Source organism: Cololabis saira, chromosome 23, assembly GCF_033807715.1.
Source record: "Cololabis saira isolate AMF1-May2022 chromosome 23, fColSai1.1, whole genome shotgun sequence".
In the NCBI taxonomy this organism is placed as follows: Eukaryota; Metazoa; Chordata; class Actinopteri; order Beloniformes; family Belonidae; genus Cololabis; species Cololabis saira.
Window position 1 is genome coordinate 24623124 of NC_084609.1, and position 18013 is coordinate 24641136.

The window sequence follows — 18013 nt, forward strand, 5'->3', positions numbered from 1 at the left end:
TGGGTTGAGATCTGGGCTTTGACTTCGCCTTTCCAAAACCACGATTCCTTTACTTTTCATTCATTCCGTTGTGGAAGCAATCCGGGGGTCATTACCCTTTTTTGGCTTCATTTTGTTTAATAAGTAATGATTCAGTGAAGAAGTTATATTTAATGTTTGTCTGAGGCTGTGTTTGCTGAAACGTTAAGACCTGCAACAATCAGATTTTTTAAAATGTTTTTAGACAAATAAACATAGGATTGAAACAGGAGGATTAACGTTTGCACAAGGCTGCATTTGGATGGGAAGTTTTTTGTCTTTTAATTACACTCATGTGGATCATCACAGTCAAGCAGAAGAAAGGGACGGTGGGGGAGATGCCTCCAGCTTCTTTCTGAAACAGCCAGAGGACACGCAGCCCATGCTGGACTTCACGCGTAACCAGGCTGATTATACACACTCATTCAAGGAGAAAGTCTTCAGCGTGTTTGGCAATCAAGATCAAAGAGAAGGTGAAAACAGCTTTAATTGTTTGCATGAGCACAATGACCTTTAACCTCCAATTAATATTACATTTTTTTTCTTCAGATTCTCATTTTGGAAGTGGAAATCCAAAAATATATCTCAGGGATGAAAACTCACTCAGATCTTCAACTCCACAGTGAGTCTTCTTAAGTCAAACATATATTATTGGATACTTAGATTTTGTTTTCATGTTGGGTTTTCTTTGATTCTCCTGTCAGAACTGTTCCTGATCCCGTGTCTGTGGGAGTGGAGGTAAGCCTCTTAATCCGGATTAGTGTTTAATAGTAGTTTTTTGTTGCCACCAAGTGTGCGATTTTGTAACTGCAATTGAATTAACACAGAATTCATGATAAATGTTAACCCCACAATCCAGTTTCTCTAGAAAGTTTAAATGCAGTACACAAACTTAATTTAGCAGTTTTTGTTAATGTAACCAAAAGAAGGTTCATACAAGAGTTCAGTATATCTGTGGTGTCCCTTTTCTTTGTGTTTTTCAGCCCTGCAACTGCCCTTCTACAAACCCCTGTAAGTTTCCTGGACACCTTCAAGGTAACTTCCCATTCATTATGAATATGTTAAACGAGGAACAACCTTTCATCTTTTCTTTTTGTTTTCTTTTTAACCCTCAGCTTGTCTTGGAGGAAACACTGAGGAGGAAGTGAACAGACGTGAATCTTCTCCATGTTGTTCTTGTACAACTGGTTACCTCAGTTCAGACTCTTCTGATGTAAGTTCATCTGTAGTCCTTGTTCATCTTCCTCAATTACTGTCATTCTAGATTCTCGGTTTTTCATAAATAAGTGTGCAATTCCTGAAGAAGTTGCTGTGATTTTGAAAACTGTTTAAGTCAACATTTTAATTGACTACAACATAATCTGAGTGTAACTGACATATTTTTTACACTGTATGGGAAGTAGCAGTTTTCTCTTTTTGAATTTTAGCACCTTTTAAGTCAAAGGTGAAAGTTTTATTTGGTTTGTAAGAATGTATACTTCAGTCAGTTTGTATTATTTGACCAAACTATCAAATAATTGTAACTTTGATCAAGAAAAAATAAGTTTATTAGCCAATCGGAGACTAAAAGTACATGCAATTTCAATACATATATGTCATAAAAACTTCTCTTGCGGGTCATCCAAGTAAGACATTTACAAAGTTTAGGGAAATCTGATTGAAATGAGTGGAAAAGCAACTGAAATGTAAATGTGCAACTATGTGAAGCCAGGCTTAACTAAACCATGTGCACAGCTTTCTTAAGGAAACTGTAAGGATTATACAGATTTATTGGTTCATAAATGGAGGGGATTACTTTTTTGTTTTGTTTCACCAAGCAAGCAACAGGTTATAATGAAAACATACAAGGAGGTTAAATACTTAATAGATTAAAAAAGACAATACAACCACTGAAAAGAGTCTTTCTAGCAGACTATAGCTGACAAACTCAATATGTTTTAGTCTAATAAATATGCGACACTGAAAGGAATCAATGGCAAACTAACTTTGCCATCTTGAATGTATTTTAGTTGAACGTCTTTCACAATACTCGATTAAAAAAAGGTCTTTGTTACTGCTATCTACTGGCCAATAAAAGTAGGATATCTAATTAAAAAAAGTATAATTATTATTTTGTGAAAACATTTTTATGAAATATAAATGGAATTTGGATGCTAAATGTTAAGTGCTAAATGTACTTTTTGTAAAAGTATTGAAGAAACTTTACTACATCACTTCTCTTTTGGACTAATATGAGTTTTGTCCATATTAAATAAATACCCAACTTGAGTAGTAATTAAACCTTCTAACATTATATAATAAGTCGGAGACTTGGTTTAAACTTCTAAAGCTTTCAAAGCTGTATCAGCCATTAAAAACATACCTTAAACCTTCAACCCTCAATCAAGTTGATATTCATGATTTAACAATTAATAGCATTTTGCTATCTTTTTCCTGTTATAGCTTTGTACATTTTTGTAGGATCTTCTACTTGTTTTTGATGAATAAAATGTAATTAACAGCAAAAAAAGAAGATGGGAGGTCTTCATAAGCCATAAACCACCAACAATCAGCTATTTCTAATCATCTCAATAAATAAATAGGATATTGATCAAATGTTTGACATCAGTTTGGATACCAGCCTTCATAAATTCATCACTTTTATAACAGTATGTAATTATATATGCTAAATTACAGTGATGATGCAGGTTTATGAAACTGAGATAAGATGCAAACAGATTTCATAAGGAAATAAATTCACCGCTGAGAGTAACAGGGTAGATGGAGAAGGAGAGTTAAATCATCCTGGTTGTTTGCCCGGTCCCAGCCGTGCTGCTGCACGGGATAACTCTCCATGGAGATTTACCCATGAGCCCCTGCTTTAGTGCCGCCAACTCAAAGGCTACATTGAGCCAGGTTAACCAATCCGAGCTTAATCTCTGATGTCGGTTTCATGCAGCAGGCATCAGCGCTGTAAGCTCCTCAAGTATGCAAGTAAAAACAAAGTAAATATTTGTATAAATCACACCGCCCCCGAGATAATTTTGCCCATAGTTTCATAACTGTGGTCATTTTAAATTGAACATATGCAAGTACATAACTGTTAAATATTTAAAAAAGAAATTAGCACTCAAGAAACAAAAAAAAAACATGAATAAACAGCATTTATCAGCATGTTGTGATAATTTAACACACTGAAGGACTGGTGATCGCAGTCTGACTTTAACGCTGTTCTGTTTTGCCTCTAATATCTGTTAGGATGAACCCTGCTCGGACTCGTGTCAGCAAGAGTCTGCTTCTCAAGTGGATCGAGTCTGTTCAGATAATTCAATCACAAGCTCACAGTGGAGTCACCAACCTTTCCAGCCTGGGCCTCGCACATCACATATCACTCCCAGACTCAAAATCAGAGAGGACCATGAAATTCTGGAGAACATAGCGAGCTCATATAAAATCCAACAGATGAGAAGCAGTGAAACTTCATCTTCTGGTGCTCAAACAGAGACTTCAGAGCCGTGCAAGTGCAAGAAAGTGTCCGCCGAAACTCAGGAGGCAGGAACTCAAACAGAACATCTCTGGACAGCAGAGACCTGTGATGCTTCCACCCAGTACAGCTCCGCTGCAGAGCGTCAGACCAAAACTCCAGGCTTCAGCTCTCAGCCAGATGTTGACATGTCGCTGCAGCATCCAGCAGCTGAAGCAGATAGCGAACCGCAGTCAGTCTCAGCTTCAGTAAAAATCTCCAGGAAGGAAGAGAATCAGATGTCTCGGAGCAAGAAAAACTCAAAGGCTGGTTCTCTGGCAGGAAACGAAGTTACTCACAAGTTCCCTGCAAGTACTGGTTCTCAAGTTATCCCCAGCAGAACCACAAACCCCCTTCTGGATTTTATTAACTCAAGAGGTATAACATTAAAATATTCTGCAGCTTTAACATACATAAGACAAACAAAAAGCACTTGGACGTTCTTCTATTTCTGTTTCAGGTAAGGAGAGAGAGGGAGGGCAGCACAAGAACAGCGTTCCAAAGAAAGAGCTGCCAAATGAAGTAAAAGAGGTCAGATTTGACGGCAGAGCAAGCGGAGCCTCAGAGGACGAGATGCTTCACGAAGTCGCTGACATTTTGCTGCTGCTGAAGCGGAGGAGGACGGAAGAATAATTTAGACTGGTCAGGGAAAGGTAGATGGAAATAAAATAACACCTGTTGGGCATGTTGTATTTCAGTAGTTATTCAGTAGTTTTTACAATTGTTAGTTTGCCATTTTATGTCTTAAAATAAACTCTCAAAGCATCACTCAGATTCCTAAGTTTATTTCTCCATATACATACAATTTAATGAAGATATTTATATAATATAAACTCTAGCAAAACATTTACAGCCTGAACAATAATCAAAGATACTATACAGCACTCTTTTAATCTGTTTTTGTTATTCTTTGTAAAGTCTAAATCACATAATTCAGTCACAAAAAAATCAAATAAAAATAAAAAAATGCAACCATTTCACCACAAGAACACATTACACACCCTCTCTGCAGTAGAGAACCGTATGAAATACTGCATGAAGAGAGCTGGACACCACAGAGCCTCCGATGAGATGCAACGTCCACCTCATCACAGCGACGCCATCATGGTAAATACTGTATGTGCTCAACAAGTCTTCGTTACACAATCTGTTTACAAAACTAGTTTTTGTGGCGTAAACACAACTCTTCGGACCAAATGAAACAAAAAGAGAAATAGTACTCTAAAATTGAGTTTAGAGAAACCAAGGCTCGGTCGGCTCAGAAGGTGAACCCATTTAGTGACAAACAAGTTCTAAGTTAAAACTACAAATCACAACGTAGAAATCCTGTTATTCAGTCAGAAATATGCAGCATGTGTGTCAGTAATTCAGAAGATCGTGTAAGCTGTTGGATCCCTTTACTCCACTGGTTTAAAGGACATCATTATACAGAATTTGAAATGTTGCCCCATTGTGTCATATCTTTTCCTCTCTACATTAAAAGGATTAAACACATATTTTGATTTAGATGATTTTAACACCTATTTCTACCAATTTACCGTAATCTTAAATAGTGGTCACACCTGTGTTGTTTAGTTAAATAGTTCTAATCTCGCTGCAGGTGTGAGTCTCAGTCTGTGTGAACCCTGTCGGGGACTGGTCCTGTAAATAATGCTGCATCTGAGCCAGTTCCTACTGGGATACCCTGCAAGCCTCCAGATGGATGAAAGCTGGAAACCGCTTAGAGAAACTCATGTGACTGCATAACGTTAAAAAGTTGAAGATATAGCAACACGAAAAAGTGACTGCACAACTTGTAATGAACCTTTTCTGTAGTAATCTGTATCACAGTTATAGACAAAACAGCATGCACTTAAGCTGGTATCACATTAATAATTAGAATTTATTATAATCCCCATTAAACTTTCACGTAGAGTGATTACCTATAGAAAAGCAACAACATAGAACAAAAACACTTAGAACCTGAACTGTACGGATACTCAAGTTACTGCTGGTGCAAAAGGAGCACAGCTTAGCACATCAAAAACATGGTGGTGAAGTATGGTGGAGGTAGTATCATGGTTTGGGTTTGCTTCACCGCCTCAGAGCCTGGACCCCTTGACATTATCAAGGGGAATTCAGATTTCCAAGTTCATCAAAGATATCCTGGAGTATAATAGATGCAGTCATCCCTCTCCTCGGGGTGGCCACGCCCCCTTTTGGGTGAAAACAATAGTATTGGCTGCAAGTTGGAAACACGAATAGTATCATGCCTAAATCTGCTGCACAATGAAGTACTGATAGTGTTTTTGTTTACTTGCTCTGATAGAGGAACAGTAAAAGAAATTATTTGTCGCCTCAGGAGATCCCCAGAAGGGATACAAATCGGAATGTGTGGGACCCAGTCAGACATTTGTGGCCATCTCGTCATCATAGACCAAAAAGTAAACTGGTTCAGATGTCGTCACGTCGTCATAGTGATGCTTCCTTGAAATGACAGTGTCTGAAATACGTCACCTTGAGGCTCAAAGGGATGATGTCAGATATTGGGATAAGACACCTCTGGCCACTTGGTGGCATCATTTCTCTGCTGTGACCGAGGGAGACTGAATGATGTTCCTCCATCACAATGAAGTTAAGTTTTTCTATATAATGCTGATGAAAGATGCTCTGCAAACATTACATTACATTATGTAACTCTTTACCTGACAGGCATTAGGATTTGATCACCACATAGCTACAAAGCAAAACCCATGAAGGCAAAGGGAGAAAGACTTTAGAAAAAGGAAATCAGTTTTTGGGAGGGGTCCAGTGAGAGTCCAGATCTTAATTTATAAAAATTTGCTAGAAAGACCTGAAGAGGCCCGTTCACACCAGACATCCTCCTCGTGGTGCAGGTCTGATCTAGAAGTGTTTGCATGAAGTCACTGCTGCCAAATAGATGTTTAACCAGCTATTAACTCCCAGGATTCACTTACTTGCTCAGTAAAGGCTTAAGAAATTATAATTGTGTTACCAGCTTAAGCACATTATGTATGTCTATCAGTGCCACATAGATCAGGATCAAATCATATTAGTTTGTTTTTTTGGGGGGGAGACAAACAAACAAACTAAAAGTTAATCTCAAGGGGTTCCCATGTCCTTTTTCTAGCTGTTGTGACCTTTGAAAGCTGTTGGTCATCCTCCGTTAACTGCATGTTTGCCACTTGAGGGCGCTAGTCAGCCACCACAGGTCTCGCTCATTCATTACAATAACATGGCACCTGTTCCATTTATTCAGATCTACCTTTTCCATATACATCTGGGTGTCACTGTGACACCTTGAAAATACCAAGATCATCACTGAACTTTAAGTGGCATTATTCAGTCGGTTTTGTTTCAACAAACATGAAACCCATAATAGACCTGACCGTTGAGCTCATGAGCAGCCAATTAATTCTTTATTCACCTGTTTTGTTACAGATTAACTGTGTTGTCCACTAACTAACCACTTTAGCAATACAAGACAACATAGCCCAATTACACTGAAGCTTACTCAAGAACGACTTAAATTGATCCTTTTGAACATGAGGCTATGGAGGAAGACGATAACCAGGATACAAACAGTTCTTCAAAAAACAAAAAGAAGCAGACGTGCAGGAATGTCATTGAACGATGGACATCTGGCACCTTCACATTACATGGGTACCAATTTTTTCATATCGAACCTTAAATCATAAAACAAAGGTTTTACTTGGCCGTCCTAGATGAAGCAGTTGTCTTTGGTGGATATTACGTGTAACTTTCAGCAATGTTTCATGCCAAACAGCCTGTAATATTGTTTAATTGTGTCAGTTTCAGTCAACATGGTGGCAGTAGAGTTGAACTCGTATTGTGCAAATAAATAAACAAATGTAATAGAAAGGTGTGCAAAAGATCTGAAAACCTGAAGCTGAAACAAGGAATAATGCTGAGAGCTACCCTGTGTAGCAATACCACTGAAGACCACACGCATGCTCATAAGTGTTGTAATACCACTTTGCACCACTAGAGGCCTGTATCATATCCAAGCGCTGCATCTGGTTTGCATTTTGCATCTGATTCTAATTCAGGAAGTTATGTAAATACTTTTTGTATTGAACACAAGGCAATGGCTCCAAAAGCAAATAAATCTCCCTTGACGCCATGTTAAATTGTCCAGAACCACAGCAGAGACGACATAAAACCCCAAATAAATCCACAGTTAAAAGCATGGTCTTTTGATTGACAGTTGGCTGTGGTTAACAACTAGCTGTCACCACTTTAGCTACTTAGTGCTTCACTTGACTTCTGAGCTGTGAATAAAGACCATACAGAGGACAGTCATGTTTATTTCAAAGATAATGTGGCGTCTTGTGTTGTTAGCTGCACTAAGAAACCACTGCGACTGGCTTTGCGTTGGCCTGGAGGGGTCCGGTTAAAGACTACAAGCCAGGGACAGCCAGAGGTCACCAGCTGCTTTTACTTCCTGAAGGTCCTTTGGTTGAGCAACCTTCAGCTCAGATCATTACAGGACCCTGCCACTCGTAAATGTTGCATCGTCCCCTGCTCGGCCTGGTTGACCCGGCCAGCAGGTGACCAGATGACAGCAGAAACAGCTGAGCTCAGTAGTTACATTTGTTGTGTTTCAACAGTTGATCAGAATGAATGTAAGGTAACATAAGCTGCCATTGGTCAAAATAGCAAACTTGTGGTAACCCAGCAAAAAGTTGGCTCTTCTGCTAATTTTGTCTATTTTTAATTTAACTGGTGTTGGGCGGTGTCAATTACTACCAACATGGTGGCATATCAAGACGAAAAAGAGATTTGAAGGTGCTCTAAAGAAAACGTATAGATTATTTCATAGGGAGTTGTCCAGTTCTTTTTGTAGAGTCTATGGTTGTGTCACATTTTCTTGTGATATGCCCCCATGTGGTCAGAAGTAGTATTGCTACATAAAGTGGCTTTAAGACACATAAACACACACGTGTATATATATATATATATATATATATATATATATATATATATATATATATATATATATATATATATATATGTGTGTGTGTGTATATATGCATTTTGTAATATGCACTTGAATAAATAAACAAACACCGTCAAGAGAAAACATACAGTGCTACTGAACTGACACATCTGCTAACAGCACAAGTTGCTTCAATGGTAATAATATTCAGATTTTTAGTTTTCACTTTTCCAACAAATGCCACCTACAAAGTGAAAAGTGCCATCATGAAGAACTGACATTAGCCGGCTATGCTACGAGTTGAAAACAATATTTAACCGCGATGTGTCTCCTTCAGAGAGGCATAAATCAGAGAATCAGGTTTCAAAAATACACATTTACCAATGTTGTTTAAGTTCTCTGGTGGATTTGAAAAAATACTGGACCTTCAGATATTCATACTTCACCTGTTTCGGGTCAACACAGTAGGACGCAGCAACGGACCAGGCCACCCTTGATGCAGGGAATTCATTGGGAATAATAAATGTGTTCTCCTGCTAAATTATCAGACATTATCTGAGTTTCCTGAACTGAATGACTGGAAAGTGTGCAAATGTGATATTACTGAATTCTCAACCTCACAGTGAGGGTAACATCACAACATGAGATGAAAAACACACCCAGGTACCCTGCGTGTTTCAATAATCACTGATATGAAGGAAACATCCAGAGTGCGGTCATCAACGCGTGAACTCTTCCTACTCCACGTCTGATGCGTCGTTGTCCGACAAGTGGTAATTTGAGCCTTTGACGCGAATGTACTCCACTTGCCGTCCCTCGTCTGAGTCGGTAGCGCCGCAAGAGCAGAGCTGGTTTTCGAACAGCGCCTCGATCTCCTCCAGACGCCGGCCTTTTGTTTCTGGCAGGCATCCGTAGATGAAGGCAAAACCCAGCAAGGCCTGGCTGGAGTAGAGGAAGAAAGCTCCTGGGAGGGCCAGACAAAAATAACAGATGCTCTGTTATTAAGGACACCCGCCCACAGAAGACAAGAGGCACAACTTTCCAGATCTGAGTCGCATTTTTTTATTCGTTTGTTCTCGTTCACGAGCGGCTAGTGCTGGGTGTTGACCGCCCACGCTCCCCACTAGAGTGGAAAAGTGTTCACTGTACTGACATATCGCTTTCAGACAGCCGCTCCAAATACGATGAATGTAGGGCTCAACGTGCCCCCGTCAAACGGGTGTTACGGCGGGGTTAATGGGGACCACATAACGCAACACAAACACCGCTAGAAATGCACATGCAAACAGGGAGGCTGCCTGAGGTTTAATGAGATTTCCTGACCACTACGATCTCCATCTTCCCCTTGCAACATTCCCGTTAGAATTACTTCAAATACCACTTCTGCTGCTTTTCCCGCTCTGACATATCCGTCTGGTTCTGGCAGGAGGGTCGTTATCAACCCGCCGAACGGGCTAATAGCTCAATTTGATAATTAACCTGCCGCATCTCAGGAAGCTTCCATCATCGCATCAGGGATTGATTTCCATCTCCGCCAAAGGTCAGTTCCTGCCCGTCTGAGGAGAAACCTGCTGCTGAGCAGCGCCGACGCAGAGGCGATGGAGACGCTTCAGGGTGTCACTCAGCTGTTACCGCCGTGCCGGGTTTTGAGTTAGAAGGTCACAGACTGAGACTTGGGGGGGGTGACTTCTTTTCACTCCACAAAAATAAAGATCAAGAGGTCTGTAGGAAACTGCTCTGATTAGAAACGTACCGTAGTAGGTGAGGAACTGAGCCAGGTGGAGGAAGGTGAGAGACACCAAGACGTTGAAGCTCCAGTTGACTCCGGCGGCGCAGGCGTTCCCCGTGCTGCGCGCCCACAGAGGGTAGATCTCAGAGTTGATGGTCCACGGCATCGGACCCATACCTGGGAGCAGAAATCATGTAACGCTCCACTTCATTCTTTGAACAGAAACTGCACTCTTTCACCTCTACTCTTGGACCTGGTAATTGGATGCCTCGCTAGTAATTTATTAAATGTCAGAATTAAAATCATGTGGGGAGTCACAACAGAAACAATGATGGTGCAAACCAGGAAAATGCCTGTAAAATCAGTGATTTCTGCAGGTTTTTGCAGTTTTATGGCTGCTGATGAACAGGTTAAATTTAGTTTGTGTTTAGAAGGTTAAACTTATAGAAGGATTAAGCCAATCAAACACACTATGAATACAGTTGAGGGGGTAAAGAGTTATAACACTTATAACACTCAGTTTGCATCGCTGTTGTCAGATTGACCTCAAACCAAAGAGATGGGACTGCACAGAGTAAGAACCATCCTCCTCTTTGTTTACATGGCAGACGTATAGGAGTTAACCAGGTGAACAAAAACATAAACTTGATTAAGGAACGAACGCATCTGAATTTGGAATGGACTTGACATAAAGGCCACATGAATGGCGCCGCACTAGTGGCAACTTGTGGCTCTGGTCACGTTTTTCTTTTTGTAAATTGAATTTAGAATTTATTTTTTTCCATTAAAAAGCCTGTTTAGATACTGTGCTGCTTAAATACAGTTTTCAGGGTTTTTTTTACATATGGGAGCAACTGACGGACGGCTCTTTTCATTTCATCACCCAGTGCTCCTACCTTAGTCAGTCCTGGGCATTGCTCCCTCTAACAACCCCGGGAGGGCCCTGCACTGAGCTCAGGTCTCCTCCTTAAAGGGAAAGTTCGTTTTTTTACAACCTGGACCTTATTTCTGGCATTTTTTATGGTCGTATACTCATCCAGGCAAGTTTGGTGTCATTTGGAGTCCTTCGGAAGATATTAGGGGGTTTTTTGCGAGCCGCTTCTCCATATATAAGGTAGTGAACGGGGCAAAGCGGGACACAGATGATGCAGCCTCTAAATAACACATGATTGCCGCGAAACTCGTTCATTTCTTTTATGAATCACTAGATCTGCTTCCAGGACCTGTTGTCTACATCCGGGGCTGTGTGTGTAACAAATAAATCAGTTTGTAAACAAAACCTCTGACCTGCATGACGTCATCTCTGTGTGCGCATCCCAGACCCAGCTCCGTGTACAGCTGGAGTTCGCTACTGTTAGTTTACTGTTAGTTATTTGAAACATGTCTGAATATTTGTCAAATTCTGAGGTTGTGGACGACATGATGGACGTCCTTACCGTTTTGAGCCAGAGTATACGGCTGAAGAGTTCACTGAACGGAGGACAGAGTGCGCGCACTCTAACTTATGTTAATTTAAAGTCGCAGTTGTTTCTTTTTATCATATTTGCAAAACTACCACTATTTTCTGATATTACATAAACGTACATAAACTAGGTAATTTGAGAAAACAGATCCACCGGCAACTCACAATGGAGGTTTACAAGTTTCCACCGCTCCCATTGCAGCTCCTCCAATCACAGCCAGGGGGCGAGTTTGCCTAATATCAATCACAGAGTCCAGAAAACCCCTCCAGCTCCATGCTAAATGTAAATATTTGCATGTCAATGCTTGAGGAAAACTGGGTGTGAAACAGTTGTAACCGTTTTTGTGAAACTTTTTCTTCTTTGTAAGGAAATGAAGCAGAAGAAGACTGTTGCAGAGCAGCTAGCCCAAAAGAAAGAAACTGAAGTGCCAAAACTAAAACTCGGATGAACAAGGAGGAATTAGCTGTATTTTTTTCACAAAGGTGACCATCTGATTTTTTCTTTTCTCTGATTTATTTTCTTCAAGCGCAGTGATGGGAGACAGTTCTGCAATCCAACAGAGACGTTGGCCAGTTATTGGCATTTTGGGAAATTTCATTCATATGAACATTTTTGTTTTCATTACTTCTCCTTATATTTCTGTTGTTTGACAAACAGCCAAGTGGTGGATGTTAAAGCTCTCACCTGGAGCAAAAGCAGCCAGGTAGAGCACCAAACCCAGCAGAACCAGCCAGGAGTAGGAGGTGGGGCAGTAGTTGTAGGCCCAGTGGACCTGGTCTTTCATCAGGGTGGAGTTGGAACATCTGGGAGAAGCAGAAGAGGGAGACAAATGAACTGGTATTGATCTCTCCACAAACATTAGTTCAAGTAGAAGTGTGTAAACCTTCTAACCTGCAGCGTATCCTGTGACTCACCTGCCCCACGCCGCGTGCTCAGCAGAAGCCTTATTGACTGGCACACAGGAGGAGGCGAGGAGTGTGGAGCCGTTCTCACGGTAACAGAACCCACAGCCGGGATCCAGCATGCACGGCTCGCACAGCCTGCACACCAAACAACGGGCACAACTTTAATGTCCCTATAGACGATCAATCAGTTCCCAAAGTCACATTCATTAGAATTTGTATTTTTGGGCCGAGTTTGCTGGAAGTAGGGTTGCCACCTTTCAGAAATAGAAATAAGGGACACCCCAATTTCAGCAGCGCAGGCGCCAAAAAAAGGGACATCCCCAAAACTTCTAAAATGCATAGAAATGTATTTATTTCATATGAAAAAACAAAACGCTTTGATTTAAAGTGCTTTAATAGCATTGAATTTGCATGACACTACAGACAGCCAAACATACTAGCAACTGAAATAGCCTCCTATGCTACGTATGTCCACATCAGCCCAGATGTAGAATATAGCCTACAGGTGAAGAATATGGTGTAAAAGTTAATTTATTTCAATAAATTCAACTTAAAAGGTGAAACTAATACATGTATATTACATAGTCTCATTACAGGCAAAGCAAGATATGTTAAGCCTTTATTTGTTATAATTTTGATGATTGAATTGTTTATTGATTTCATAATATATTCAAATCTTTTGAGATTTTTTATTTGGGGTTTTCATAAACTGTGAGTCATAATCACCAAAATTATAACAAATAAAGGCTTGAAACATCTAACTTTGCATTTAGTGGGAAATAATATATTTGTTTCACCGTAAGTTGATTTTACTACAAATGAAGTTTTGCAATATATTCAAATTTTCCGATTTTCACCTGTATATCATGAATATAATATATGTCTGTATTGGTTCAATACGGAACGCAACTTTTAATTCCCAATTACGGAACAATTCCGTATTTCAAGGGACGGGTGGCAACCCTAGCTGGAAGCGATGAAGCCAAATGAAAAGTTGAATAATTTTTCTTGATGTACAGTAAAGGATCAACAGCTCACTTGTTGCCATGTTTGCCCCTGTAGCTTTGAGGTGCAGGTTTGATGTAGTAACACCTGATGAAGTGGATGAAATGATGTGTTTGTGCCCCCCCCATCCCAAACCCCCCGTGTTCACAGCATCTTGCTCTAATCACACGCTGAGCTCAAAGACCAAAATAACACCTTGAATTTTTACTGGAGGGCACAAGACTATAACAATGTGGGAAGTTAAGCTAACACTCAAACGATAATACAGATACTGAACTGTTTGTTTACCTACTACAAGCGCCAAATGTTAGAATAAGTGACTAACTAGTACTCAACCTACTGCAGGGATCCAAGCAGCTGCTCCGGCTGCGAGGCCAAGGAGCATTTCTTTTAATAACCGCTCTTTGTGCCTGAGTTATGACTAACACAACCCCCGTGTGCAGTTTCCCCGGCATAAAAGTCTCTTTATCTCTGCAGCACAATACAAGAATATTGCTGCCTTTTTAATTCCCATTGGAGCCGCAGAGATCGTCATCTCTTTAGCTGCTTTGGATTTAACATTTTCTGTGAACTTTACATTTGAGCTGCAAATTAAATGCTTGGAGAGTATAATCACTTTTATTTAGATGTAAAATTAGCATGGTAAAACATACACGTTCACAATATTAGTGTTAACTCTCATGAAATGGGTCTGGTACAGTGAGTGTGGGAGTTGGTTACATTGCATGGTTCATTTCTCTGATTGGTTGTAGGCTATGCCTGTCCAAAAGATGTCTATATAGAAGAGGAAAAGCAGGCCGAGATGATATGGGTTGTTGTGTGGATAATTTTGGTAACAGACTGCAGCTTCCAGTTGGCCTGGAAGGATGTGGAGGGAAGGTTGGTTGATGTAGTGAGTAGCACCCACTTCCAACCCAGGCTGAAGGCCACTGGCCAGGTCTGATGAACACCAGCTTGAACTCTTTGACTGGAAGACGAGCTGGCAGTTGAAGCGCCTTTCAGCTAGTGTTCAGGAAAAGCCCCTTCTTCCCTGGACATTTCCATTATGGAAGGCTCTGGGCCGCAGCTACTGTCCAACCGCTGAAGCTGACGGTCATCCAGACGTGTCACGTCTGGTATGGTTAGGTGGTAGTAGCCGTTTGGTCGCGAGATTTGAAACAAGCATGGTTGGACACATTGAATGAGAAAAAATACTTTGTAAGATCCTTTCACATAATAGGTTAGCATAAGCTTTGCTAAATAACTAGGGTGTGGTAATGGTAGGAACTGAGGAAAGACGGGCGTGTTCCAACTAACTTCCCAGATTTGTCTGTTTCACCTAGTCCCCCATCTTTTGGATTAACCAGGTTTGGCTGGAGTCTCCAGCCAGGATAGTGTCCACTATAGCCCTGAAAGACCAGCTTCAAACCCACTGAGAGTGATGTCACAGAAGGGTTTGTCCGGTTCTCTTTCTACAGCTTGTGGTTGGATTGTGGTCAGGACTTCTGTACTTTGTTGAAGCATCCATCTCTCTTTCCCCTCCTTACTTAAAGGGGACCTATTATGGCAACTAATACTTATTTTAAACAGGCCTTAAATGTCTTAATTGTCTTTTAATTGTTTTTGCTAAATAAATTAGAAATTCAGCCTCTGAGCCATTTCTGTATCTTCCCAGTCTCTAACCTCATTCTCTATGCGGGATTCTGAGTGGGCGGGGAGGCTATGATAATGAGCACTGTGCTGATTGGCTGCCTGACGCGATGACGTGATGACGCGACTGACGCGATACACCGCTACGAAAAAATGGTGGAAGCTCCGTCCGGCGGAGTTGTTGTTGTTCCGGCCAGAGTTAGTTGTGGGCGTGGTCACGCATCGCTCCCGTCGTTACGTAACGACAGGAGCAGAATCTGAACGGCTCGTAGATCCACATCACACTGGATGGCTCATCCGGGCGGCTGTACAGACACTGCAGAATTTGGTTGCTTTCCTCCTTCTCTGAGTTGGCAGGCTGAGGGGAGACCACTTTATATATGTTACAGTTTTTCTCGATTGCTTTGACACATTTTGCACATCATGGGTCAACTTTATCTAATGCTCACACCTTCTTTGCACAGCAAGAGTCCTCTCTGGCGAATCAGTTAACTATTACTCATTGCTTTCACACAATTTTCTTTGACTTTTAATACACTTTTCAAAACAGTTAACACACTTCTCACAAAGAGACACAAAACATAACTGATTTACCATGGCAACACATTGCAGACACTTTGTAGCAGCCAATTGGAACTGCTCTCTCTATTCTAAAAATTATCAGCACCTGTGTGAACTCTCTTTGCAAAACAAAGCAAGTAGTCCTCAACCTATCAAAGAGGTCAATAGTTTGAAGTTGACACCAAGCATGGATCGAGGAGGACGTGGATGAGAACATGTGGATGAGAACATGTGGCCTGATCGTCAGGCCCGTGTCGACAATGCATAATTTTCCTGTATTTTAATTTTTTTCATATTTACAGGGTTTCATTTCATTGTGTTTCATTTACAGTACTTTCTTTGAGAATTGACCTTTGTTGTACTGCATATTGAACCCTGTCATTTTGATTGCTTACGATCATGTGACAAGTACTGCAATAAATATTTTTCTGTCAGAATCTTGACATTTTGTACACAGTAGTACAAATGTAAATCAATGGTGTTGACAGGAACTTCAGCAATACAAAAACTGATCTACAATATTTTACTGTATACACATTTTCTGATTTTACTGTAAATACTCTGTGACAGTATATTTCTAAGTTATATAACTAAGTTAGAGTGCTCAATACAAAACCCAAATTGTAGTATGTTGTCAGTTGTAAAATAGTCAATACTATGAGGGTGTTGAACAAAAGTTGATATTGATAGCTGTAGTTTCAATTGTGTTATCCATTGTTAAATAAATGAGAAAACATACATGTTCAATTGAGAAAAAATTGTAGGTTTTGATGGAAAAGTTTGGTTTTGATGGATGTGTGACAAGTTTTGAGAAAGTGGTGTCATTCTGCAAACATCATAAAGTGTTTTGGTTATTTCAGCTTCTGTTAAGGGCTTTGTGTGAGCTGTTTTGAAAAAGTAAACTGTGAATGGAAAAATGGGCCAAAACGGGCTTCCGGCTTAGCTATACATGGGGTGAGACGTGCTTAGCGGAGCTCCTGCAGAGTTAATGTAATTCTCCATTTTTTGGCACTATTTGAATTACTCCCACGGCTTGGGTTTGAACACATTTTTTTTTTTCAACGCGGTTACATCGTGAACTCACCAGAAAAATGCCTCCAAAGTCCATCAAAGCGGGGAATAACCCTCCAGCTAACCCGCGGCCTGCGGCTCACGCTGTCTCCTCGCCCCGCGGTGATTCTCCTCCTCCGGAAAGCACCTGCGCCGCGCCGCGCCGGCTGCCGGCGCGGAGTTCAGCCAGCTCAAAAAGGAACTGCTCTCCGCGCTTCGCAACGATGTTGCGGCTATATTTAAGACAGAGCTTCAAGCAGCACTGAGTGACAATTTAACTTCTATTAAGTCCGAGCTGCTTTCACTTAAAGCGGATCTCTCCGGCAGTATTTCCTCCATGAAGGCGGACGTCGCGGGTCTTACAGCCACGGTTGCTGTGATGGAGCAGGCTCTCTCAAGCTGCTCAGACGACATAGTAGCTCTCCAGAAAAAAGTTGATCACTTGTCGAAAGAATGTGTGAGGCTGGAGGACAGATGCGAGGATTTGGAGTCAAGGTCTCGTCGGCAGAACATACGGATTATTGGTGTCCCGGAGGAGGATCCTGACTCTTCATCTGCAGCCGGTGTTTCCAGGCTGTTATCGGAAGCCTTCGCCCTCGACGCGGAGCCGGTGGTGGACAGAGCCCACCGCACCCTCATGCCGAGGCCCCAGCCCGGTGCCCGGCCCCGCGCAATAGTGGCCAGGCTCCATTATTACACGGACTGCGCTGACATCCTCAGAAAGGCGAGAGAGCGGCAGCGGATAACGGTTCGGAATATGACCATCTCCGTCTTCCCGGACCACACCGCCAAGACAGCGCGGGCGCGCGCTGCCTTTAATGAGGTGCGCCGTCAGCTGCGGGAGATTGAAGGAGTCCGGTATGGATTGCTGTACCCCGCCCGGCTGCGTGTAACTCATAACGGCCAACAACGTGACTTCACGGCGCCAGATGAAGCCTTGGCATTCATCAAGAAAATAAAAAAAGTGACTACCAGCTAGTTTTCTGGGACGATTTATCCAGCTTGCTGTCCATGCGGGACTCTGGCCCTGGGTGAGTGAGTGAGTCAATTCATAAAACGGGACTTTATGTCTTAATTAATTTTTTTTTATTTTTTTATTTTTTTTTTATTTATTTATTTATTATTTTTTTTTTGATTTATCCAGCATGCTGTCCATGCGGGACTCTGGCCCTGGGTGGGTGAGTGAGTGAG

At 41.3% G+C, this 18013-nt stretch overlaps 1 protein-coding gene and 1 long non-coding RNA gene across 2 annotated transcripts in view; one reads left to right on the forward strand and one right to left on the reverse strand.

Moving 5' to 3' along the window:
* The first annotated feature begins 565 nt into the window (after positions 1–565).
* On the forward strand, positions 566–3337 carry LOC133424611 (uncharacterized). The gene is made up of 5 exons (XR_009770902.1): positions 566–640; positions 723–756; positions 1002–1053; positions 1134–1231; positions 3256–3337. It is a non-coding gene; the product is annotated as an uncharacterized LOC133424611 (long non-coding RNA).
* Positions 3338–8873: 5536 nt separating this feature from the next.
* The window catches only part of LOC133423829 (proton myo-inositol cotransporter), a 139018-nt gene continuing 129878 nt past the window's right edge, over positions 8874–18013 (reverse strand). The window contains exons 7-10 of the mRNA XM_061714138.1: positions 12587–12712; positions 12357–12475; positions 10234–10386; positions 8874–9444 (exon numbers count right to left, since the gene is read on the reverse strand). Of these exons, the coding sequence (XP_061570122.1) occupies positions 9218–9444; positions 10234–10386; positions 12357–12475; positions 12587–12712 (625 nt within the window). The 3' untranslated portion in view covers positions 8874–9217. The remainder of the gene's footprint in view (positions 9445–10233; positions 10387–12356; positions 12476–12586; positions 12713–18013) is intronic.